The sequence below is a fragment of the Anas acuta genome, chromosome 5 (genome assembly GCF_963932015.1).
Source record: "Anas acuta chromosome 5, bAnaAcu1.1, whole genome shotgun sequence".
In the NCBI taxonomy this organism is placed as follows: Eukaryota; Metazoa; Chordata; class Aves; order Anseriformes; family Anatidae; genus Anas; species Anas acuta.
Window position 1 is genome coordinate 5,615,805 of NC_088983.1, and position 12,349 is coordinate 5,628,153.

Genomic DNA, 12,349 nt, shown 5'->3' on the forward strand with positions numbered 1-12,349 from the left:
CAAGTGGGATGGACTTTCACCTAGGGGATTGCATTCATAGACTCCATGCGGAAATTTTTTTCACAGTTCCTCCCAGTGCACAGTTTGCCTGTAGGAGAATGTGGCCAGCTCCAGATGCAGCATCAAGGGCGCATTTTTAAAAAACTGTTGCTGCCACTTGGTGCTCCAGGAGCTGCCCCTGTCTACAGGATAGATTCTGCCTGCACCCGCAGCCTCCATGGCCACATGCTGGTGGCAAACAGAGCCTGTTTCACAGGTAGGGCTGTGGCTGGAGAGGCCCCCACAGGAAGCCTCCTGAGTTTTATCAACCCGTCTGCTTGCTGCTGGGCCTGGCTAAGCAGGGACGCTGATTTCCCAGTGCTGTGCCATGAAGTCTGTGTTGTCCTCAGTCCCTTTCAACTCTTCTGGGTTATCGTCATGGTGTCATAACTCTGTTCTTACTGATAAGTACGTTATATTATGTCCTCAAACTATATAGCACCAAAATTTTCACTATGCAGAACAGCTTTATCTTTGCTAGGTTATTTGTATACAAGATGTGTTTTCCCCTAAGGGCTGGAAAGGGCTTCTCATACTAAATCCTTGTCTAATGCACTAAAGTGTTTTTGAACATTTCACGTTTCTGTTCTCCTTGGCTTTATTTTCAAAAGCACAAAGTCTCTGACTAGAATTAAATGACAACTTCACAGTGCAGGGATACAGCATGTGGGCAAAAAAAGTTACAGTGATATGACAGGAAAATTCAAACGTCAACATTAAATCCATAGATACCTTTGAAAGGGCTTCCTGTTTTTCCAGTCCTTAAGGGCCAGGCGGTTAGTTCATGCAGAGCTTGCTGAGAGCTTGCTTGCACGAGCAGGGCGGCTTGTGGCAGGGATGACATGTCTGCAAGCTGAGAGCAGGCTTCTTGCTTCAAATCACATGCCAGAAACACACAAGAACTTCAAACACGTGCCAGCTTCCAGAAGATGGGGCTGCCCTTCCTCTCAGCATCCCGCTGCCTGCATCAGTGGATGTTTGCAGTGCAAAGGACTTGGGTACAGCCCTCGTTTTTCACGTGATAGTCCTTCCCCGGGCTGCAGAGCAGCGTGCTGTGTTTGCATGTGTTGCTGCTTTGGAGCTGGGCTGAGCAAAGATGGTGGTGTCAGCCCAAAGAGAGATTAAGTGATTGTTGAGGAATTTCTTTATCTCCGTTCTGTGTAAATACAGATTAGAGAAAAAACATTTTTCTCACAGCTGCAAGTTGCTTCTGCAAACGTGAGGGAACACAGTGCTGGGCAATATTACACAGTCAGCTCTGCGTGTTTCTGCCAAGCAGGAGGTGGACTCCTAGTAGCACCCAGGCAAATGAGAGCAGAGTGTCCTGCTGTGCTTGCAGCCATCTCCTCCATCGGCAATGCCTCGTGGGCCAGCTAGGTACGGCACCCGTGTGTCTGGGTTTGTGTTGGTCCCAGCTTTGCTTCAAGCCAGCAAATAATCTCCTCGCAGGGCTTAGTCGAGAGCCCAAAGGAAGTCGGGGATGAATTGGATGAAGCTACAAATGAGCGCATGCGGCAGTATGCGGAGGAGATGCAACAACGCATGGCTCAGCTCCTGTTGGAAATTGAGGCGCTAGAGAAGCAGCAGAGCTCGATGCATATGGGAGCCCTGCTCTCATGTGCGATGCGATCTTGGCAGTTCTGGGCCGGTCTTGGTTTTATTCTCCTCTTAATTTGGCTGTTGTTTTGGCTTCGTAAAATGTTCAAGGTGTTTGATGACAGCAGCGACGAGGAGAGTTCCAGCAGCGATGAGGACTTGGAAGAAGCAGCGCTCAACGCTGAATCGAATACATCCATTTGTATTGCAGAGAGCATCCAGCGGCAGCAGGTAAACCTGACCAACTGCTGCCGGCTTGTGGAGGAAATGGTGCGCAGCTTTTGCCGTGCCTGCACGGAGTTTTCCCATCCTCTTTTGTGTCCTGCATTCTCCCCTCTTCTTTCTGTGGTGGGAGGTCATCGCCTGCTGTCAGCAGAGTGCCCCGGAGAGCTCTGCTTTAAGGCCTCTCTCAGTTCCCAAACGTCAACAGTCTTTTGAGCCGATCTCGCAGCTCCTGGAATTCACGCAGTGCCCGGGCATGGACATTTGGATCCTCTGCCATGTGCTGGAAGAGGTTGAGTGGGCTGGATGTTAGGAAATCTGGGTGCAAAGTGATCTCGTCAGGCACTTCCTTGTTCCCTAAGAAGAAGTGGTCCAGGCGTTTCTCCACTATGCAGCAGTGCAGGCACTGCATGATGTCATCCATGTGCTGCAAAAACTCCCTCCTGCACCAGCTTTCCAAAGGGATGGTGTTCAGCAGGTGCATGACGACTGTCTTCAAGACATAGGTGGTAAAATCATTGCCCACCATGATACGGGCACAGAGCTGCATGCATCTGAGGTGGTAGCTGTCCTGCGGGGCATGCGCTTTTATACTGGAAGAACTTCATCTCTGCCACTGTGCAGCTCTGTGGCCGTACTGTGTCCAGGGTAAAGATGTCATCAGTGTTCTCGCTGCTGAGAAAAATGTCTGAATCGCCTTGTTGCACTCCAAAAATGAACTCAACAAAGCGGATTTTATCGAAGGCATCAAACACATGGAGCTTGCAGGAGCGTCTGGATGGCAGCACACCAATGTGATGTCTGGCCGACTCAGGCAAAAATTTTAACTTTTTTAAGCTTTAACTGAGCAGCCAGAACTTGCGCTTAACTGACGGAACAATAGTTCGGTCAAACACAGATCCTTGCCACCCATGCCTGGAAGAGAGCTGTCATGCATTTCTTGACCACCATCCCTTTGACAAGCATGCACAGGAGGGATTTCCAACCCCACAGCCAGCGACGATTGTGGCAGCTACAAAGATGCCTGACAGACGCCCTGCTAGCCACAAGCCCCAAAGCTGTGCATGCTGGACATGGAGAAATTGCTGCTCAGTTGGTAGTGGGACGTGCGGTGGGCACCAAGGGTGGGGCGGGGGTCCTGTGATGCGGTGTGGGCACAGGTGACATCAGAGGACGTGTCACAATGGGGGGGGAGGCTTTAAAGGCAGCCGCGGGCAGCGCTGCTTCACTTTGGCCTGAGCCATTGGTGAGTGCAGCAGCAGGGGGAAGACTGGGTTGGGCCAGGGCAGGGCTCGTGGCTGTCCCCGCTGGCACTGCCCACAGTCCCTGCTGCCTCCCAGCTCCCTCGCCCCTTCTCCTACCTGACCCCAGGGGCCTGAGGCTCGTGCCGCAGCTCCCTCAGCCGCCATCCAGCTCCCACCCAGCCCCACTGACGTGCTTCTCTCTCTTTCAGACCATGGTTTGGGCAGCTTTCTATTTCCTGGCATTTTGGGGCTTAGTCAACAGCCCACAGGAAGTCGGGTATCAATTGGATGAAGATGCTGCTCAGTTGACAGTGGGACGTTCGGCGGGCGCTGAGGGCGCAGACTCAATGCAGACTTGGCAGTTCTGGGCCGGTCTTGGGGTTCTCCTCTTAATTTGGCTGTTGTTTTGTCTTCGTAAAAAGTTCGAGGTGTTTGATGACAGCAGCGACGAGGACTTGGAAGAACCAGCGCTCAATGATGAATCGAATGCAGCCATTTTTATTGCAGAGAGCATCCAGCGGCAGCAGGTAAACCTGACCAACTACTGCCGGCTTGTGGAGGAAATGGTGCGCGGCTTTTGCCGTGCCTGTGACTGGGTCTTTAAGGACACTTTCTCTCCAGTGCTGCAGACACCCATTGGAGTGGGCAGTGCTTTTGAAGGCTGGAGTCCCCGGGAGGGTGATACGGTCTACCGCTGCCTTATTCCCATGACAGCTCCTCGTGGGCACTCCTTCCACGTGGAGCAGAACACCAAATGGAATCTGCCATCAAAGGTGTCTCGTATTCGCGTGAAGCTGGAGTGCACGTGCTGGAGGGAGCAGGAGTTTGGGAATATGCTGTGCTTCCTCCACAACCCTGTGGAGGAGCTGAGAAGAAATCAGGAACCCAGCCTCCTACGAACTATGTGCACTCGCTCCTACTTGGATGTGCGTAAAGTCTCCTCCTGGTTCCAGCAGCTGGCAAAATTATCCTGGGAATCTGTGCCTCATTCATCTTCATGGCTGGTTAAAGTACTGAAAACCAGACGGTCTTGCATGCTTCGTTTGATTGATGACACCGGATCAACCGTATTCATTGAGATGATGTTTGGGGTACAACAAGGTGATACGGACATTTTTCTGAGCAGCGATTACTCTGAGGCTCCCGTTACCCCGGACACAGTATGGCCACAGAGCTGCGCAGTGGCAGAGATGAAGTTCTTCCGGAACATAGCCGCGAATGCCCAGCAGGACAGTTTCCACCTCGGATGCATGCAGCTCTGTGCCCGTATCGTGCTGGGCAGTTATTTTACCAGCTATATGATGAAGACCGTCGTCATGCACCTGCTGAACACCATCCCTCTGGAAAGATGGCACAGGAGGGAGTTTTTGCAGCGCATGGATGACATCGTGGAGTACCTGCGCTCGTGCCTGAGGAAGAAGCGCCTGGACCACTTCTGGTTAGGAAACGAGCAAATGCCTGAGGAGTTCATCTTGCCTCCGGATTTCCAAACATCCAGACCACCCAACCTCTTCCAGGACTTAGCAAAGGACCCGGATCAATACACCCAGGCGCACACTGATTTCCGTGAGCTGCAAGAGCAGCTCATGAAAATGCTGAACTTTAGGAACTGAGAGAGGCCTTCAAGCAGAGCTCTCCGGGGCACTCTGCTGACAGCAGGCGATGACCTCCCACCACAGAAAGAAGAGGGGAGAACGCAGGACGCAGAAGAGGATGGGAAAACTCCGTGCAGCAACCCACTGCCAAGCGTGGCAAGATCCCCGTGTGGACAATCTACCAAGCGTAGTAACCACTGATGACTACGGTGGCTACAACCACAACTGCTTGCCACGTGCTGCAGAGCTGAGCATGCTGGACATGGAGAAGATGCTGCTCAGTTGGCAGTGGGAATTGCTCCTCCGTGTTCTCTCCACAGCAAAACCACCCTTGCGGGAGGCACACCCCATGCAGCTGCTTGAAGCAGAGGCTTTGTTACCAGCTGGACAGTGACCATCTAGCTCTTGCACATTGTCCATTCACTTCGGGAGCTCGGCCTCTCCAAAACCCTAATATATTGCTTGCTTAAACAAACGCTTTGTGTGTGAGTGTCTGTATCACTCTTGGTCAGGACAGGCGGGCATGAGATGCTGACAGCTTGGCTGCCACAGCATCGGGGAGCATTTTGCTGAGGAGCTGATCCAAGAAGCTTCTTCTCTCTCAACTCCCCCATGCTATGTCTGTGGCAGTCTTCCTCTCTCTGCTGGCTCTGAGCCTTTTCCACACCCTACACAATATGGGAAAACGCTTGAGAGGTGTTCTGTAACTGTCATACCAAGAGAGATATAAATGTGCCAGTGCTCTAAAAGCCCAGGGTCCTTCCTCTTTGCACTCATACACTGCAGAACACAGGCAGTTCTTCCATGGTGTGCAAATCAAACGGTGTCCACATCATGTAGTCTAGGTATGGTAGGGCTTTGTTTCCACCCCTGGGGCAGTCGATTCCCGGTGTATTAGACACCCCTCAAAGTAAGAGCAAACTGTGGCCTGCACTCTGCTGCCAAAGGGATGGAGAAAAATGCATTAGCTATCTCAATTAGCTATATCAATTATCTATCTCAATTGCAGCGTACCACTTGGCTGCCTTTGATTCCAGTTCGTACTGGAGTTCTAGCATGTCAGGCACCGCAGCACTCAGCAGTGGCAAGACTTTATTCAGGCCACGATAGTCCACTCACCATTAGACCTTCGCACTGGCCTTATGGGACTATGAAAGGTTGAGTGAGTCTTGCTGATCATCCCGTGGCTCTCCAGTTGATGAATTAGCTTATGGATGAGAATGGGGGGTCTCGGTTGGTGCCATATTGCTGCCAGTGCACAGCTGTGGTGGCAATCGGCACCTGCTGTTCTTTGACGCTCAGCAACCCAACAGAAGGGTCCTCCCAGAGACTGGGCAACGTAGACAACTGTTTAGTGTCCTCTGTCTCTAAGGCAGCTATGCCAAAAGCCTACCGGTACCATTTTGGGTCCTTGAAATATCCTCTCCTGAGATAGTCTACGCCAAGGATGCATGGAGCATCCGGGCCTGTCACAATACGCTGCTTTTGCCACTTATTTCCAGTTAGACTCGCTTCATCCTCCAGTACAGTTAACTGCTGGGATCCCCCTGTCACCCCATAAATACGGGTGGGTTCTGCCCCTATGTAGTTTGACGGCATTACAGTACACTGCAGCCTCTGGGGTCTGTCAGGAACATCCCTGTCCACCTCAGGGCCCTTGGTGCCTGTCAGGAATGTCCCTGCTCCCCTCAGGGCCATGCTGCAGTCTGGCCTGAGCCATCTGTGAGGCAAGTGCAGCAGCAGGGGGAAGGCTGGGCAGCACAGGGCTGGGGCACAAAAGCTGCCCCCCAAGGCCTTGCTAAGCCTGCAGCCAGGGCCCAGCTGCTCAGGGCAGGGCAGGTGGCTGTCACCACCAGTCCTGGCCACAGTCCCTGCTGCCAGGGACCCTTGCTGCCACCATCCCCTTGGAAATGTGGCACGGGACGGATTTTCTGCTTCGGCTGGATGATATCAGTTGGTACCTTCGCTGCTGTGTGGAACAGAAATGTCTCAAGCACTTCTTTGGCAACGAGATGGTGCCCGATGTGATTGTCCTGCCACCAGCCTTCCAGTTGTCTGGCCCGGTCAACCTCTTCCAGCATCTGAAGCAGGACCCATATGCTAAAGCTGCAGAAGTTCAAGGTGGTGCGAGATCAGCTGAAAAGACTGCTGATCTACGGACATGACAGAGACCTTCATGCACTGCTGATGGCAGATGATGACCTGCTAGCACCCTGTGGGGAGCTGGACCCCGTGCAGCTCCAGAGGCTGCTTCATGGACGCTTGACGCAGAGACTCCTCATACCAAGTGGGCTTGGTTCTTGGCCTGTCCATTTCACTGGGAGCTTGGCCTCTGCAAAGATTCCAATAAATGTCTTGCTTGAACAAACTCTTTGTCTGTGAGTGTCGTCCTCGAGCCACTGGGGCCTGTCAGGAACGTTCCTCGTCCCTTCAGAGCCATTGGGGCCTGTCAGGAACGTTCCCTCTCCTGTTAGGGCCGTTGGGACCTGCCAGGAACTTTCTGGCACCGCTCAGGACTGTTGGGGCCATTGCTCCCCCCTGTCCCTCTGTTGGGACCACTACTCCCCCCATCAGGGCTGCTCCCCCAGCTCCTCTCCAGCACTGGCATCCCCCAGTGTCACTGCCTGGCCCTGGGTGGCAGTGCCTCAGCTCTTGCCAGGGATTTTTCAGGATCAATCTGTGTTAACCAAGCAACAGAAAGAGCTGGAGGTCTGGATGAGAGACAAGAACTGGTACTGGCCAGATTTATGAAGACAATAATGCAGTCTGCACAGCCCTCTGCACCCCAACAATTAGCACCATGAATTTAGACTTTGCCAGTAATCCGCATCAAAGCACGTTTAGTACAGCAGTTGGCTTCCGCTCCAAGGGGTTTCAGCCAACCTGGCCATTTCTTGCCAGTGTCCATGAGAGCTGTGACTTGGTGTAGTGGGTTTACGTGGCAAGGTTTTAGTAGCAGGGGGCATTAGGGGTGGCTTCTGGGAGAAGGATCTAGAAGCTGCCCCATGTTTGGGAAGGGCCCCACTGCTGACCTGAGCCGAGCCAATAAGCCGAGCCAACAATGTTCTTTTGCGCCTCTGTGAGAGCATATTTAAGACAGGGAAAAAAACGCTGTGCCACACAGCAGCTGGGAGAGTGAGAGGAGTGAGGAACAGCCTTGCAGGCGCCAAGGCCAGTGCAGAAGGAGGGGGAGAGGTGCTCCAGGCGCCGGAGCAGAAGTCCCCTGCGTCCTATGGTGAGGCCCACGGTGAAGCAGGCTGTCCCCCTGCAGCCCATGGAGCAAGGCAGGAAAAGGCAACAAACAATGCTTTAAGTCTATTACCATCAATGTCCATGACTGGGGGAGCACAGTTGGTCTGGTTGAAGTGCTCCCATATCTTCCATGACTTATAACAGTCTCTATTTTCTATTCCTTTTCTTGATTACAAACACCGGAGAATTCCAGGGCTAGTTGTGGGAACAATATGTTGTGCTTTAAGTTGTTAAGTAACTCGGCCTTCAGGTCTCATGCATCCCAGTCTTCCCGGATTGAAGGGAAACAGTTCCAGCTCCCTTTCAAGGCCAATAGGGCCTGGATCAAAAGGCACGTCCAGGTCACCAGAGGGTGTAACAGCAAAGTCATGGCAGTAGCGGTGGGGGAGCCGATGGTGTAGCAGATGGATCTGTGGATGAGCCCGCAGCTCCCTCGCTGTCTGGCAAACCACACGTTTCTGACTGTGGTCCCATGTGTCTCTTTAAGGCCTCAGAGATTGCTCGCCAGGTGCCGAGCAATCCCACCACAACCTGGTCGATTTTATTAGCAGAGTCCCACACCTTGACCTCAATTTGGTCCCGTGTTTCAGGATCATAAACTGTCTGATTGTTAATAAAGGGAATAAGCTGTAAGGTTACCAGGACAGTCTTTGTTTCTAAGGACGTATGATTCCCCGTAATGCGCAGCTGCTTACCAGCGAGGGGCAGTTGTGTGCTCGGCTCCGCTTCTCTCAGCTCGAGCTTCTTCCCAGCTGCGGTGCGCCCATTTCCAGCGACTTCCTGTACGAGCTTCTTTGAGCGGTTTGCTGAGTTTGGCCAAACCTATCTTCATGAGGCGATCAATGTGCCTGTTCCTGTCTTGGTCCCTGTTCTGCTAGCCTGTCCCTATTCAATCCTTCTTTCTACTTCTTTATTGATGAAATAACTTCATTGTGTTGCCTTCTTCATCTTGAGGACAGGCTCCCCTCTTACACCCTTCACCCCACAGCAGTCCTTTTCAAAACAACTTTTCACTGGTCAAACAACTTTGCCCGGCAACAGCAAACACCCAGCAACTTCCATGCCTTAATGGCTGGAGAACAAGCAACCCGAGAGGGCAAGGCATCTCCCGAATCACCCTTCTTTGTTCCCTCTAAACTCTTTACATTCCTGATGGCCTCATCGTTGAGAGTCTGATGTAATCATCAACCATGTGGCTTGCCGACCCCCATGGCCACACTCCCACATCTCCCCCTTCTTTATTAATATCAACCATCTTCTTGACACAAATCATTACTCCATATATCACATTGATTTGTTCTAGTTGCTTGCCCAAAACTATATGTTGTTGTTGTTGCAAATATTGGTTTCCTGCTTGGGTTAGATCTTCTCCTTTGTATGGCATTTGGTAAGGACTGCCATAGAATATCTCTAAGGGTCTTAGTTTTACCAATACATATTGATTTCTAGACAGATTTTAGCAATCTGCTCTTTTATCAAATGATTCATTTGTTTCCACTTGGCCTTTTGCCTGTGGCCCATACGGAGTGTGTTGTTGCCAGTCAATCCCCAGCACTTCGCTGACTTGTTGGGTCAGTTCTGAACTGAAGTGTAGTCCCCTGTCAGATGACATTACTGAGAGTACACCAAATCTCGGAATAATGTAATTCAACAATACTTTGGACACTTCTCTGGCTTTGTTAGTTCTACATGGGAATGCTCCTGGCCATCTGGAAAAGGTGTCTGTTAGTACCAATAGGCATCTGAACCCCCCTTTCCTTGGGAGTTCTAAGAAACCAATTTGCCACTGTTTCCCAGGAACGTTTCCCTTCCCTATTGTTCCCATTTGGGGGCTGATTCCCGTCTGTGGATTCTTTTTAAGACATATGACACCTTGTTGTGATACTTGTCTGACAAATGAGGGCCAATCCATTTTCTACTTAAAAACTGTTATAATATTTCAGCTCCCCAGCATGCTTTACTATGTTCTCCGATAACCATCTAATACAACGTGGTATCACAACTCTCCCATTATTTATTTGTGTTAAACCTCTAGGTAACATTTTCCATTTACATCTTCAATTAATTGCTTATAAATCTTAGAGTATCCTACTTCATTTTCTAAGCTTTTGTTAATGCCTCAGAAAATGTGTTAGTTAATGCCTTTGATACTGGGAGAGAAGAAGCTTCTTGGATCAGCTCCTCAGCTAAATGCTCCCCAATGCTGTGGCAGCCAAGCTGTCAGCATCTCATGCCCGCCTGTCCTGACCAAGAGTGATACAGACACTCACACACAAAGCATTGTTCAAATAAGCAATGTATTGGTATTTTTGCAGAGGTCAAAGCTTCGGTGGTGAATGGACGCTTCCCGAGAGGCTGGGTAGTCACTGTCCAGCTGGTAACAAAGCCTCTGCTTTCAGCCTCCCGCAAGGGTGGTTTTGCTGTGGAGAGAACACGGAGGAGCAATTCCCGCTGCCAACTGAGCAGCATCTTCTCCATGTCCAGCATACTCAGCTCCGAGGCATGTGGCAAGCAGGATGTCCGTCCACAATCATTGCTGGCTTTGGGGCTGGGAATCCCTCCTGTGCATGCTTCCCAAAGGGATGGTGGTCAGGAGGTGCGTGACAGCTGTCTTCAAGGCATGGGTGGCAAAGTTGGTGCCTAAGAGGATACAGACACGGAGCTGCAGATGTCTGACGTGGAAAGTGTTGTGCCGAGCATGCCTACGTGTGTCCTGAAGAACTGCATGTCTGGCACAGGGCAGCTCTGTGGCCACTTCGTGCTGCTGCTAACAACGCGCTCTGCCTACTCGAAGCTCATGAAGGGGTCTGAGTTGTCTTGCTGTACCCCAAGCATCATCTCGATGGAGCGTGAGCTTGCAGAAGCGGGTGGAGGGCAGCACCATTAGCTGGAGTTAGGATGACTGAGGCGCAGCCACCCAGGCTTCTGTCACCAGTTCCTGGAACCACTTTGCTGTCTTCAGTATGTTAAGCAGACAAGGGGAAGCTCCCACTGTCCCAAAATAAGGAGGATCCAAGCCCAGTTGGTATCAGGAGTGGTTGGTGTCAAGCCTCTGGAGCTGCATGAGGTCCGTCTCTCCACAGCATGCTAGCAGTTCATCACTGGCGATCAGCACGGCGCCTTCGCCGTGCACGATGTTTTCTTTCATGTCCGTAGGTTATCAGTCTTCTGAGCCGCTCTCGCACCACCTCGAACTTCTCCAGTGCATCATCTTCGGCATATGGGTTCTGCTTCAGGTACTGGAAGAGGTTGATTGGCTCAGAATTTTGGAAGGATGGTGGCAGGACAATCACATCGGGCACCATCTCATTGCCAAAGAAGAAGTGGTCGAGGCGCTTCTCCCTCACACAGCCACGCAGGCACTGCATTATATTATCCATCCGAAGCAGAAAATCCGTCTTGTGCCACATTGCCATGGGGATGTTGGTCAGGAGGTGCATGACAATAGTCTTGACAACATAGGTGGGAAAGACGGTGCCCTCCACCAAATGGGCACAGACCTGCATGCACTTGAGGTGTATGCTGTTGAACATGCCTTCTCTGGCCACGTGCTGGAAGAACTTCCTTTCTGCAACTGAACAGCTCTGTGGCCATGTTGTGCTGGGGATGGAGGTGTCCTTTCTCATCTGGCTGCTCAGGAAGATATCGGAATCCTCTTGCTGCACCCCAAATACTATTTCAGTTGTGAGTCTTCTCCTGGCAGCACCTGTCAGCTGGAACTTGCACGTGCGGGTGGAAGGCAGCACTTCTACATTGTAAACCTCCGACTGAGGCATAAGCACCCAGGCTGTTTTCACAAAGTTCTGGAACCACCTTGCAGTCTTCTCCGCATCTAGGTAGGAGTCCGTGCAGAGGGTGCTTAGGAGGCTCGGCCCCTGCTTTTTCAGCTCCTCCTCAGAATGGTGGAGGAAGCACAGCACGTCCCCAAAGTCCTGCTCCCTCTCGCACGTGCACTCCAGCTCCACACGGATAGAGGACTTCCTCGCCAGCAGATCCTCTTCATTGCCCAGCTCCAGGTGGAAGCAGTGCCCACAGGGGGCCGTCATGGGCACAAGTAGGCGGTAGACAGGATCCTTCATGTGGGGATTCCAACCTTCAAAGGCACCGCCCACTCCGATGGCTCGCTGCAGCTTCATAGAATGACTGAGTCAAAGATATGCAGGAGGTCTCCCACAATCTCCTCCACCAGTGCGCATCTGACGGTCGGATCCAGGAATGGCCAGTAGACGCGCTCAGCTATAAATCTGGGCAGATCTCTTGCATCATTGGGGGGTGGTGGTACTCTCACTTCCTCCTCTTCACTGCTGGAGCTCTGGTCATCACTGTCATGTTTCTGGGTATTTTTAAAGAGCAGGCATACTTTCCAAAAGGGCAGGAGAGCAACACCAACACAGGCCCAGA

The 12,349-nt window shown here is 51.7% G+C and overlaps 2 protein-coding genes across 2 annotated transcripts; one reads left to right on the forward strand and one right to left on the reverse strand.

Annotated features, from left to right (window-relative positions):
- The first annotated feature begins 1,737 nt into the window (after nt 1-1,737).
- LOC137857202 (inositol 1,4,5-trisphosphate receptor-interacting protein-like 1) lies at nt 1,738-4,714 on the forward strand. Its single transcript, XM_068683417.1, has 2 exons — nt 1,738-1,866; nt 3,524-4,714. Exons 1-2 carry the CDS (start codon nt 1,738-1,740, stop codon nt 4,712-4,714), a joined length of 1,320 nt encoding a protein of 439 aa, XP_068539518.1.
- Nucleotides 4,715-10,696: 5,982 nt separating this feature from the next.
- LOC137857213 (inositol 1,4,5-trisphosphate receptor-interacting protein-like 1) lies at nt 10,697-12,084 on the reverse strand. Its single transcript, XM_068683441.1, has one exon. The coding sequence runs from the start codon at nt 12,082-12,084 to the stop codon at nt 11,047-11,049; it is 1,038 nt and encodes a 345-aa protein (XP_068539542.1). The 3' UTR covers nt 10,697-11,046.
- Between the last annotated feature and the right edge of the window lie 265 nt (nt 12,085-12,349).

Bases quoted from the DNA above. Each gene is read 5' to 3' on its own strand.
- LOC137857213 (XM_068683441.1), bottom strand. From the start codon at position 12,084: ATGAAGCTGCAGCGAGCCATCGGAGTGGGCGGTGCCTTTGAAGGTTGG.
- LOC137857202 (XM_068683417.1), top strand. From the start codon at position 1,738: ATGTTCAAGGTGTTTGATGACAGCAGCGACGAGGAGAGTTCCAGCAGC. The intron at 1,867-3,523 runs GTAAACCTGACC...CTTCGTAAAAAG, and splicing joins AGAGCATCCAGCGGCAGCAG to TTCGAGGTGTTTGATGACAG.